The sequence below is a fragment of the Carassius carassius genome, chromosome 35, assembly GCF_963082965.1.
Source record: "Carassius carassius chromosome 35, fCarCar2.1, whole genome shotgun sequence".
Taxonomy (NCBI): Eukaryota; Metazoa; Chordata; class Actinopteri; order Cypriniformes; family Cyprinidae; genus Carassius; species Carassius carassius.
Window position 1 is genome coordinate 12,312,844 of NC_081789.1, and position 13,748 is coordinate 12,326,591.

Consider the following 13,748-nt stretch of genomic DNA (forward strand, 5'->3'; position numbering starts at 1 on the left):
GATATATGATTTTAGAATTATGAGACGTCACAAGTTGCAATTACAAAAAATCAAGATGTGGTTATGTGAAATTGTTGCAACTATGAGATAACAATTGTGAGATAGAAAGTGAGAACTGTGAGAAATAGTTGCAATTGTGTAAAATAAACAGTCGCAATTACTTGAATTGAAGGAAATTATGAGAAAATGGTAACAGTATATGTAATACGAGAAATAAAATCACAGCCGCGATATATAAAGCTGTACTTGTGAGATGTCACAAGTGAAAAAAAATGCAATTACATAAAAGTCATAACTGTGAGAATTTTAAGATATGTTGCAACACTTACAAAAAGTTTTTGAGAAATAAATACGTAAACAGTTGTGAGATATAACTAGGTTTCAATTGGGTTGAAATAAAGTCGCAGTTATGAGAAATAAAGACAATTACAACAAAGTTACAACTGAGATAAATGTCTCAATTATGAGAGATTAAATTGCCATTTTTGGGAGTTTTATAATTATGAAATGTCGCAACATTGCCAATTAAGGTCACAATTCTGAGAAATAAAGACAATTACAAAAGATATAGTCACAGTTGTAAGATACACAGGTTTTGTTACGATCGGAGACCCAGTGAAACGCGGGAGACGAGAGATCCAATCGCAGTAGGGTTTTAATGGGTAATCCAAAGAGAAATCAACATGCAGAGGTCAAAACCAAAAATCCATCCAAACAAACAAACAAACAAATAAATAAACAGGAATAGGAACAGGAACTCGGAAGGCGAGGAAACTGGGTGACGGAAAGAAAGGACTCCATGAAAACAAATGGAAAAAGACCGGATTATATAGGCAGGGTAATGACTATCAAGTGAAGACACCTGAGTGCAATTAACAGGAGTGCAATTACTGTGATGAAGGGACAAGGCTTTGTGGGAATTGTAGTGCCTGCGGTGAGGTGCCTATGGGGAAGTGAGACCACTAGTGGAGACTCAGGGAAACAGAGATCAGGCAGCGTGACAGGTTTCCATATAAAACATTCATTCATTCATTCAAGATAGAACAAACATTTATTTGGAAATGAATCACACATGGCTGTGAGCATCTGTAATGTTTTAATGATCAAAATTTCACACGTGCCATAACATCAACAGCGTAGTTACAATAAATACAAAATGTAAGTAGTAAGATATCATTAGATATTGGTTACATTTACAATGAAGAACATTCATGTATTTACACACAGTCATTTTGATAAAGTTTATGCTTTTACTAGAACAGTAAATACATAATATCCTGCCTTCATTTCCCAAAACATTGTGGTGGGTGCACGGTCCACATTTTGGCAACAATACACAGTCTAATCTTCTAATTTGGGAGATAAAACCCTAAAAAGTCAGAACTTATCATGTTGCCAGATATAAACTGATATTTTCACATCAGTGAATAACAACAGTTAAGAAAATGAGATCGTGATCACTTTCCACAAAAACGTTAAGTGGGATATAGTCTCACAAAATATCTCTCTATGTCTCATTGATATGTCTTTAAATACCAAAAATGAAATGTAATCAATTAATATTTCAATAAACATTTTAGTATCATTTTATTTATATAATTTTTTTACGGATAAAATTATATGGATTTTCTTTGTGTTAATCACAGATTGTCCAAAACAAAAATTATTCCTAATTTTGGACTGTAAATGCCATGAAATACTAATGAACACATTAGTTACAGAAATATCGATATGAATGGGTATTTTGTCATCAATACTGAATGCTTAAATTGGTATGGTAAAATCTTCAGTATAAGATCTGTCCATGATATACACATACACAAACATACACACACACATTCATACACACGTTATATAGTCTCCCCTGAGGCTACGTTGTGCATGACTGTCTTATATTCATAAATTAAGGCCGAGCGTTTAAACATCAATAATATTTCAAACAAACATTAACCACAGTAGAAGGGCTCTAGTGCATAATAACTGGAACTAAGACTTTAGTTAATAAGATAAACACCTACAGGATTAAACTAAAGCCAATGCAACTGAACTGTCTATGAAAATAGAGAATGGCTGCACATTGGCTGCTGGGAAATTAATATCAGTATATAGTGATGTGTCTATCCACAGTGAAATATTCTGAGAAAGAGAAAAGAAATAGCTCTGTTTATTTAACATATTTAACAAGTGCAAATTAGTATTATCAGTTATTGAAAAATATGAGACAGTGCAGTTAGGTTTTGACTAGTATTGAGTAACCTGTCAGTGCAGCTATGATGCAGCACTGTTTACAAATCAGTTACATGAGCAGCACAAGAGTGTGATTCAATGGTTAAAGTAGGTTTCCTTAAATAGAAATAATAAACTGATGTTATGTGCTCTGCATTGATACGTGTGTTTACTTGCACTCTCTCTGCAGGGTTGCTGAAAGTATATACACCTTTGTGTACATAAAAGCAAAAGAATTAGTTGATCTATAGTATCAACTGTGCTACATATCGGTTGAAAATAAAAAAGAGAGATGCCTTCAGGTAAATTAGGAAGCACTTGGGGACATGCACTTGATGTGAAAAACACACACACGACTAACTTAGCCGAGGATAAAGACTATCATGCTTGTGATTATAAACATAATGACTAAAATACTCATCAAAATTTGAGTTTTTAACTAAAATGTGTATGCATTACATTTATCGAGCTGTGACATTGCAGCTGTATTATTAAAAAAAAATACTTTAAGCATTACTGAAAGTCAAAAGCAATGGTAAAGAGGAAAATGATGGTCTGTAAGTTCAAATGTGTTTATTCGGGGCTTATAAATACTGATATTTTACTTTATATTCATTTATACATACATTTATAGACATATATATATATATATATATATATATATATATATATATATACTAATATATTAAGGAGCTATGTTAGTAAACAGTAAGGAAAGACTTTATAATTCATCATTTATATATTTACAAAATATGCTAAATAATGTGCAATTTTTGAATGAATCTTATGCCATGTTCAACAAAATGTCCAAGATAATTTGCCCATACTTAAGAGAAACTGCTTAGTGACATGAAATGATCACAGCCAATCAGATGTTTAATTTAGTTATGAAGAGCAGAATAAACCAATGAGATTTCACAGTGGGCGGAGCTATTTAATGCCATAGAATTAGAAAATGTCATGTCTTGTTGTGTCCGTTCACATTGACAGCAATTTTATTAAGTTAAATAAGCCATAGCGATGTTAAAATATAGTTGCAACCTGTCTAGATAAGATATAAAGTCACAATGTGAGAAATAAAGCTCAATTGAGAAATAAAGTTGAAATTCATGATATAAGTTTGCAATTACATTCAGAAACAGTTACAAGAAATAAAATCACTCCTGATATATAGGGTCACAACTGTGATATATTCATTATGAGTAAAAGTAATAAAATCACAATTACGATCTAAACTAGTGCTGCCAAATGATTAATCGTGATTAATCACATCCATAATGTATGTGTGTACTGTTTATTTATTGTGTATATACAAATACACACAAATACAATATATATTTTGAAAATATTTACATAAATTTACATGTATATATTTATATTCATATAATTTATATTATATGTAAATATATTTAATATATAAACAACATGTTTTTTCTTAAATATATACATGCATCTATGTGTTTTTATATATAAGCATAATAAATATACACAATACACACATATATTATGTAAAAAAAACTTTTATTTCAGATGCGATTAATCGCGATTAATAATTTGACAGCAATAATAGAAACTCAAAATTATCACTTAAATTTGAAAAAAAAAAAGTTAAGTAAAGTCACAATTATGAGAAAAAATCTCTTGCGATATACAGAATCACAATTGAGGTATACTAATAATGCAACTTATATAAAAGATATAAAAACGTAATTGTGAAAAATAAAGTCTCAATTACGATATAAGTCAGTATATTATCACTGCAATTATATGAGTAAAGTCTCAATTAAGAGATATAAACATCTTGTGATATATGGTCACAATTTTAATATAATTTGTGACTATGAGACATTACGTAAAATCATAATTATGAGAAATAAAAACTTGTGATACACTATTAGAATCTTAAATGTAATTGTGAGAAATAGTTATAATTACGATAAAAAGTCAGTTAGCATAAAATTATAATTACGCTAAGTCATAACAATCACAATAATGAAATAAAAATTCACAATGGGTCACAGTTGTGGCTTCATAGATTGTGAATATATTGTGAAAAATAAAGACTTCGCATCACTTCATCGCTGTCAGTGTGAACGGGGATTAATGCTGAATGAAATCCCTGACTGCGTATGTAACGTTTCATAACGTGACACATTGCTAATTTATCAATGGCTAATGAATCTGAGCGTGTTCTGACAGCGCTTCTGTCAAGTGGTGACAGATAAACGTGTCACATTTGATGGATACAATGGACATCTATGTCAGTCAAACAGGTGAGTGACACTGCTGAGGAGAGATGATAGTGAGCAGACAGGAAAGGAGATAGGATGGTTTGAGAGGATGGGAGAGGATGGGAGAGGATGACCGAGTGGGAGGTTGAAAAATAGGAGAAGAAAGAAGAGAGGGGGTGTTTTTTCCATTCTATCCCCTGATACTGAAAACAGAACAACCTCGCCCTGTCTCAGAGGTGCAGGGTGACATGTGAGAGAGTGTAATGTACTAAAAGCCTGACAAACACATTTACATACATACATTGAATTTGTGGCTACATTGGCGTTAAAATCTTCAGAAGTGATCGGTATGCTGCCCTTTTAGATGTTATGTCCTCTTTAAAGAACACAAGACATGGCTCTTACACAGTAACTGCGAAAAACTACAAATTAAATTGTAAAATTCAGTAGTGTGCCTTATTTGGGTAGTAATATCAACTGACATAATAATATGTTGTATTGTATGCATGAATATATATATATATATATATTATTGGTTATTTTAACAATTAAATATATAGTGTCAAATAGAAATATTAAAAGTCTTTGGGAGTTTAATAAGGGAGCTACATCTCAAATGGCAGGACGGAGGAAGAGAGGAAAATTAAGTCGTAAATACATACAGTAGAAGCCCACAGTGAAGAAACTCTCCTTTACACAAGAAAAGAGGAGTGATTATGTTACAGATACCCTGCCTTTGTCATTCAGTGCTATTGTGTTATGGTTAAAGATGTGCGTGTGTGTGTCTATTTAGGCTTCTGAGCACCTGGATTTTAGTGTTTATAATCGTGTTTGGGCCTCTGGGATGTATATTTCGATGCTGTCGGCGCATTCTGTAGCAGAGCTCTGGCGCTGAGAGGCAGCAGCGCGTTTAGCCGCTAACAGCCGCTTACGGGCCTCCAACCGCTGGGAGCCCTCCAAAGACCTGTCTCTTACTAGCTGCACGGGACCCCTCCTTGGCTTCCTGGGTACCGGAGGGGGCACACGCCTCTCCTGGACAGCAACGACAAACTGGTTAGTGCCACTCCTCAACGTAACACAACACTGCTAATGCATGCAATTGTGAGGTCATCTGTTGGGTCATCGGCAATATTTAGTTGTTTTTAGAGTGCAAGGCATCAGCCAAATACATCAAGTGAGATCTTAGCCATTTTTGCCAGCTAGGAGTTCAACCCATTTGGCATGAGATAAACGGGACCACTGGATGTAAAGCACATGCAGCGTGCAATTTGGGAGCATCGCCTCAAAACCAGATCACTGTCAAACACAGAACACATAAAATAATAAGAAAATAAGCAAAACAAGTTAGATCAAAGCATAACACATGCAACGTTCATGAATAAAATAAGGTAACCATTAAAATAAAATATTAAATAATGAAGCTAAAGTCCTTAGAGTCAGAGTACATACCATATTTAAGCGAATGCAAATACAGAAAACTGTCCGTTCAGTACATTAGTGCTGAAATTTTAAATAAAGTACTGGTAGTTCTTTTCCATACAAATCCTATAAATAGAAACTGGATCTGTGGAGCTTCAAAATGGACACAAAAGCACCATGAAAACATTGTTAAAGTAGTCCATGTGACTTGACATCTGTCCTAACACTCTTTGGATTGTTCATAAGAAATTATGAGAGAAGTAGTTACGTCTGATTCACAAACAAATTGTCATTTTTATTCCTTTTAATGACAATTTGGTTCATTTTTAAGTTCAAAGACAAAAAAACAGTTCACAACAATGATCCAAATGATTCGGTGACAATTTGGACTGATTCATTTCTCAACTCAGTGGCTCAGTTTCAGCAGTTATGGCAGCAGTTAATAGATCATATAATGACTCTAATTTAGATCTTTTCCTCACTCAAAGCTATCATATGACTTTAAAAACAAGGAATATAATGCACAAATGATCTGGACTACTTTTATAATGTTTACATGCTGTGTTTGTGCCTTTCTTTAAAGGGATACTCCACCCCAAAATAATCACTTACCCCCATGTCATTCCAAACCCTTAAAAGTTTTGTTCATCTTCAAAATGCAAATGAAGATATTTTGGATGAAAACTGGGAGGCTTGTGACTGTCCCATTCACTGGCAAGTAAATTATACTGTCAAAGTCCAGAAATGTATGAAAGACATTGTCAGAATAGCCCATCTGCCATCAGTGGTTTAACCGTAATGTTATGAAGTGACGAGAATACTTTTTGTAGGTGAAGATAACAAAAATAATGACTTTATTCAACAATTTGTCTCCTGTGTCTCTCCGCATCAATGTAGTACCATTTTGGAGAACATCCGCTGATTGCAAACTGCGTACGCTATTCTAAGTCAGCCGCGACACAAGAATACGTTTTCTACATGTATTTACGCTTTGATTTAAACAAAAACAGAAAAGCGTATGCAGTTTCCGTTCTCAAAAATGGCATTAAGGTGATGGGGAGAGACACAGAGGAGACAAATTGTTGAATAAAGTAGTTATTTTTGTTTCCTTCACAACTATTCTCGCTTCATAACGTTATGGTTGAATCACTGTTGGCAGATGGACTATTTTGACGATGTCTCATACTTTTCTGGACCTTGACAGTGTAATTTACTTGGCAGTGAATTGGACAGTCACAAGCCTCCCGGTTTTCATCCAAAATATCTTAAATTGTGTTTCGAAGACGAATGAAGTTTTATGGGTTTGGAACGACATGGGGGTTGGTGATTAATGATTAATGATTAATGAGTATCCCTTCAAACTTGAAGGCCTCAGGATTCATTAATATGTAATGAAAGAGCTTAATGTACAGTTAGTCAGAACAGTTCATTTGGAGAAAAATATACCAGTTTGGAACAAGTAAATAATGACAGAATTTCAATTTGTACAGAATGGCATATTGAACAGTATACTCTTCGACCCTTCACAGTCTTGTTTTTGTTTGCATCAATATGGCATTTACTCTGACATAAATCAAACAGTTACAATACACCAATAATTCATCTTAAGCATGCGAACGAAATGGCACTGCACTGTATTTACACTGCGTCGCAAAAATAATATGTGTCAACTGTGGTATTCTTAGCCATTTTTAGAGAGTGTTTAATGCATTTGGATTTGTGATGTAAAATCTGTACCTTTCTCTCAGGAGGCTCCAGTGCTTTCCAGTTGTTAGCTTTCAGCTGGTGTAGCTCATCAAACTTCAGGCTGATGTTCTCAATGGACAGCTGCAGCATGTCCCAGAATCCTGCCAGATCTTGAGACATGGGCCGTGGGTGGGCATTGGGATTCTGACAGCCAGAGAACAGATTATACACAAAACATCTGTTAATTTAAAAAAGCCTAATTGGGTAATACTGATTTAATACTACTCAGGCTAACATTGCCATTTGGGGTGAAGCCTCCAAGTGCAGCTCTGCTCTGATTGGCTGATGGATGTGTGTGCCATACATACCAAGTTTTCTTCACAGAGCTCCCGGAACTGCTGAAATTTCTGCGACATCAGCAACTGAGCGCTACCCACTGCACTACGGATCTTGCCGAGAACTAAACAGACAAAAAGAATAGAGAATCAGCTGTGGAAAAAAAAGTTTAGTAAACGAAAATTGGATTTAGTAGCTTGATGAGAGAACTAGTGAATGTGTGTGTGTGTGTGTGTGTGTGTGTGTCACTAAGGATCAGACACCCGGTTAATGTTTAAATGCTCTCTCTTTGAAGTGAGAAAGGGTCATAAATATCTAAGGCTTGGGAACCCAAATGCAGGAACCAGACGAGCAGGGGGAGTGTTTACCATGCACACCAAACAAACACCCGTCAAAGCCAACGATTCAAGACACACACATACATACAGATCAGGAATGTGATGTTAAAAGATAGATTAAGAGTGAAAAAGAGTAGCATATCAGCTTACCAAAGGGGTGAATTATCTTAAAGGAAGCTAATGTTTGCCATGCAGGGGTCATATAAAGGCTTTTGCTGTGGCCTGAGGAGTGACTGCAGCATGTCTCTGTAGATTTGTGCCATGAGGCAGTTTACACAGAGATCCGATGAAATGAACTCGCTCTGTTTAACATATGCAGCAGCAAGGGACCATATGGCAAACAATGTGCTGTCATCGGACAGATTAGCATATTATATGTATTCAGGGAAAAAGGGAAGGGTTAGAAAAGAGAGTGAGTGGAAGGAGACAGATATATAAACAGTGAGAGGAAAAAGAAAATATACAGAGAAAGAGGGAGCGAAAGAAAGGAGGGAGACGGGTGGCTCCCTGCTGGTAGAAATGTCTGGTATGTGAGAAGGAGACAGACAGGAGATAGATGAACAAGCAAGCTTTGTGACTGACACGAAGATGGTCACTGCGCCGTGTGTGTGGGTGTGTGTGCTTGAGCAGGGAAAGGGCGGGAAGTGGGATAAAAAGAAAGAGTCTGGCCAGAGGTAACCAGACTGTGAAATGACCTTGTGCACTGGTAGTTTTGTTAAAGTGGCTGATTATTCTCCAGACGACTTAGACACAGTCTGTACAAATGTCACTCTAGTTTTGCAACAAAATGACTACTTGTCTTTAAAATAACATGGTGGAATTGGAAATAAAATGATTTAGCTACTAAAAGCCATTTAGCTCAAATTACTTTCCCGTGTAGTGTATAATAACTCAGAAAATTGTGAGCTGCCCACCTAGAAAGTATTTATCAAAGATGCAAAGATGCACCAGAGGTGGGTAGTAACGAGTTACATTTACTTCGTTACATTTACTTGAGTAATTTTTTGGGGTAACTAATACTTTTCGGAGTATATTTAAAGATGGGTACTTTATACTCTTACTTGAGTAAATTTTTGGGGAAAAATCTGTACTTTTACTTCGTTACTGTGGGCGACGCTCCTCTCGTTACTTTATCTTAATGCAATAAATGTTATAAATGCTTCAGTTTATTCCAAACGCGCCGTCTACTTTTCTCAGGACAATGAGCGATGCCCATTCGCTAATGATTCATTCTTTTGAGTCAATTCTGTTCAAAGGCTTGATCAAACCAATTGGCAAACGAGTGAATTGGTTCATGAATCAGTTTGAATTATTCGTTCAGTTCCCTGCCGCACGCGCTGAGCTTCTGAAGCGGTTCACTCAGAGTTGTAACGTTTAAGAATATCAGCAGCTATGGAACTATGGAGGCTATGGAACTGCACTGAATTGAAAGCAGATATGCAAAGGCTATTATTTGCTTGCGATGGAGATCCTTATTAGATGAACGCATGTGCTGTCTACTGTTTAATAGGTAATAACTTGGGCTACATTCGATTACAGTACACTATACCACTGTGACATTAGTTTGTGTGGCTTATAACAGAGGGCAGTCAAGTTGAATGCAGCTTCCAAAAGACAAAAAATAGCCGATTAAAATTTTATTAATTTTAATATAATCACACGGTGCGAGTACGTTCAGCAAGTCATATCATCAGCTGCTAAATTCAGATCTGTGATTGCTTGCTGGCGCTGAGCCAGAGATAGATGTGTTTTTACAGCGCTGCACATTATAACCAATCACACACGGTTCTGTTGAGCTTTTGAATGCAATGGCCAATCAGAGGTGTTCCGATGAGTCATCTCTAAAATGCCGGTGCTTCCTTCACTTGCTCGCTGACTGAATAGGCCTACCTCTTCCTGGCGAATTCTCTCGTCAGAAACAACAAAGTGCAGATGTGTGTACGAATCTATAATTAAGATATTGATTTCACAGTGTTAACAGTTTCAGTGATTTTAATGGGAGTTTCTGAGAGTGATTGAAATCTAGACTGTCAGTGAAAATGATCTTTAATAATGTAAATGTTATTTGCTCTCTTTCTGAACAATGAAAGATTAGTAGCAATATTTATATCTAGGGGTGTACGATTCACTCGTTTATCTGTCCTTCACGCGCTCCACTGTTTACCGACTGAGACTGTCACAGGATTGCGCCGCGCTCCGTTCGTCTCTGACGCTGCTGACGTGTGATCAATAGGACTCGTGGCCAGTAATGCTAACATGAAATAGTTTTACTTTTCTGTAGTTTGTCAATGGCTCTCTGCATCTTACCGACAGAGTTACCGGAGCCGTCGACAGCTGTATTTATTGCATGGACGGAGCAGAAATGTAAGTGTCTAAATCATACGCACAGATCCATTGAATGATAAATGTTTTTAAACAATGCGGATGAACCGAATATACGAAGGAAACTTTTAAAATTAACCACAGCATTAACAACGACCTTGAAATAAGAGCACAAGATTTATCTGATAATCAGATGCATGAAAGCGTTTGTTTCATTAGCAAACAGACATCTGGCACGTTTTCTCTTAGAATCATTCGCTGATGGAGAGGAAAAGTTAAATAGAGATGAAGACGTTTTCACACTGAAAGAGAAGCGATCTCGCTCTCATAGGGGCCGTTTACACCTGGCCACTTCATGCGTTTTCTCAGATCGGATAGCTATCCGATCGTGAAAAGACCAGGTGTAAATGCCCTCCGAAACGCATTTGAGACGGATTTGAATCCGATCGCTCAAACCACTTCAGGAGGTGGTCTGGGCCGCATTCCAGACAAAACTAGACAAGTGTAAATGCATCTGGTTGTTAAAACCACATATTTAAATTGTACTCCTCCCCAAAATGCTAAAAAAATAAACGTGTGAGGGGGTGTTATAGGCTATATGTAATGTTATAGCCAGATATGACGACGCTACTGGAACACGCACCACCAGATGAGAAGCTGATATATTCATTAAACCAACGTGCAAACTATCGCAAATCAAAGTGAAAGTAAGTCGCGAACGCTTAACACACAATCATCATCATTAATAGTAGAGAAACGAAATGATCTTACCAGTGCTGTTGCCGCTCTCTCTTATTGCGGTCTTTGATTTTGAAATTTTAGCTGATAATCAATAAAATGCAGCTCATATCTGTTGCTTTCGGTGCAGTTAAATCAAACATTCTAAATGAGTCTTCAGTCTTTACCTAAAAGCAGTTGAATCAAACAATTTAAATGAGTCTATAATGCCCAAAATATTGTTGAATCGAACAATCTAAATAAGTCTTCAATGACCCTATCTAATCTAATGTTTAAAATTATTCTACAGTGACCCAAAATGCAGTTGAACCACACATTCTAATGCCCAAAAATGCAGTTAAATCAAATATTATAAGTGAGTCTATAATACCCAAAATGTTGTTGATCTAAATGAGTGTACTGTACAGTCTACAGAGACCCATCGAAACTTCCACAACATCTATAACAAATGCCCAATAATGTTGACTAGATAGGCAGCCTACTACTTTTTTGATCTCAGAGTTACTCACTGTCTTCTGGGAGCTCATTCTCTCTCTCATCTTGCTCCATCTGTTTGCACCACCCCTCCATCCTCTTCACCTCTGCTTGCAGCAGTTTCAGAAACCAGCGTCCGTCCTGCGGACACACGGACCCTGACACCCCACTTGCATATTCCTCCTCCATGGCTCCATCCATCCAGGGGTCTGGAGGGGGCAGAATGGAGGGGTCAAAGCCCACGTCGGTGTAGTCATCCTGGACACAGGCATGGTAGTGGTTCCCAGAGCCCTGGATGCTGACAGTAGAAGTGGAAGAATCTCGGGATGGTTGGCGGACAATGGGCCCCTGGTGGGTCTGTGTGAACTGGTCGTCGCCAAGACCCTCCAGAAGATCAAGATCAGCTTGAACAGCAGTGGTGACGCTGTTGGAGCGTGTAACTCTGCGGTAGCTGGAAAGTAGCATATACTATTTTACACAACACAAAGAAAATACTATTTTTATATAGTGTGAATAGAATCTATCTCTATTTGCAATTAGTGTGAATAGCATATCACAAAAAATACTGATATTTTCACTTTGTGTAAATAGAACCCATTGCTACTTCCACTTAGTGTAAACAGCATCAATAGCATTTAGTTCAAATAGCCGCTGCCAAAAATTAAATCATTAAGAGATGTAATAACAATATAAAACATATTATAGCCAATCATTCCATTAAAATTAAGTATAAACATGCCTATGATGCTTAAAAAATGCTGTGAAATGAAATGTTACCAATGCCCCATAACGCTGAAAATGCTGTAAAAACTAACACTTCAAATACTTAAGATCTAACAAAAATAAGTTAATAAATAAATGAAGTAACTGGCTTGTAATTTTCTGTTATAACGTCCTTCTAGGTAACTGTAGACCATGATATCAAATGCAAGTGTAACAAACACACAGACACACACCTGTAGGAATAGAGAGGGATAACATATCAAAGCGATCTGGCTTAGATCAGCTACTCTGTATTTGCCTGCTGTGTGTGTGTGTGTGTGTGTGTATTGAAGATGTAGGACACCTGCTCTATTCAGGTGCATTGAAGCACACTGACATCTCTCACCATACCCTGAGTGTGTGTCGGCTGTGTGTGTCTGTGCATTTGAGCATTTGAATTTTGGCTTATTAGAAGGCACAACACGAAGAACGATAGCACATACAGGCCATAAATTGAGAGGATTTTTTTTTTCTTCATGAACTGAACAATCATTATTTTCACCCATCCTTCCAATAATCTGTGTCTGTTCTCCTTCACAACATACTGAGTTCTGATATCTTTTTTAACCATTTGTTTCCTATTATAAAGACAATTTTAGATTGTTGGCGTCTGTGAGTGTCAGAGGCCTGTTTCATATCAGTTAACTACTTCCTGTAGAGAGGAAGAGAGACAAATAAAGGGCACAAGAGAAAGAGAGAGAGAAGAGAGAGTATTCATTTCTTGTTCCACTCATATGGTAGTAATCATTGCCTTCTGTAAATCATATCATAAGAAAGCGTTTGTGTGCGCGTGTGTGGTTTTCATATTCATAGTTAATTTTATCTATGGAAGACTGTTTTACAACAGATTCTTTTTACATTTGAACCTAAAATACATAAAGTGGCCCCCAAAATATCTGGACACATAAGTTATACATACATATAAGTAATACATTTCATTGTATTAGATGACAAGATATTAAACCAAACGGCAGTGGCAAGAAATATAAATGAAAAAACAATATGCCTAAATTAGTTAATTTATTTCATCATTGTCCATGATGATGATCAAATCCTAACTTCATACATCCACTCAAAATCACAATGATATCACTTTACCATAGTACCATGACTGGAAATTGTGTCATGGCCAGCCCAATCAGGTTGTATCTGGATTTTCCATGTATGTATGAGATGGTCTGTTTGAGGCTGAAACTAATCTATGGTGGACTCAGAG

The 13,748-nt window shown here is 36.5% G+C and overlaps 1 protein-coding gene across 5 annotated transcripts in view; it reads right to left on the bottom strand.

Annotated features, from left to right (window-relative positions):
- Window positions 1–4,138: 4,138 nt before the first annotated feature.
- The window catches only part of LOC132115980 (disks large-associated protein 1-like), a 142,078-nt gene continuing 132,468 nt past the window's right edge, over window positions 4,139–13,748 (bottom strand). For 4 of the 5 annotated variants that reach the window (XM_059524456.1, XM_059524454.1, XM_059524455.1 and 1 more), the window contains 4 exons: window positions 11,806–12,221; window positions 7,931–8,022; window positions 7,614–7,766; window positions 4,139–5,489 (listed from right to left, as the gene is read on the bottom strand). In XM_059524456.1, the coding sequence (XP_059380439.1) occupies window positions 5,277–5,489; window positions 7,614–7,766; window positions 7,931–8,022; window positions 11,806–12,221 (874 nt within the window). In that variant the 3' untranslated portion in view covers window positions 4,139–5,276. Of the gene's footprint in view, window positions 5,754–7,613; window positions 7,767–7,930; window positions 8,023–11,805; window positions 12,222–13,748 lie in introns of all 5 variants that reach the window. The other variant, XM_059524457.1, reaches the window with a different exon arrangement.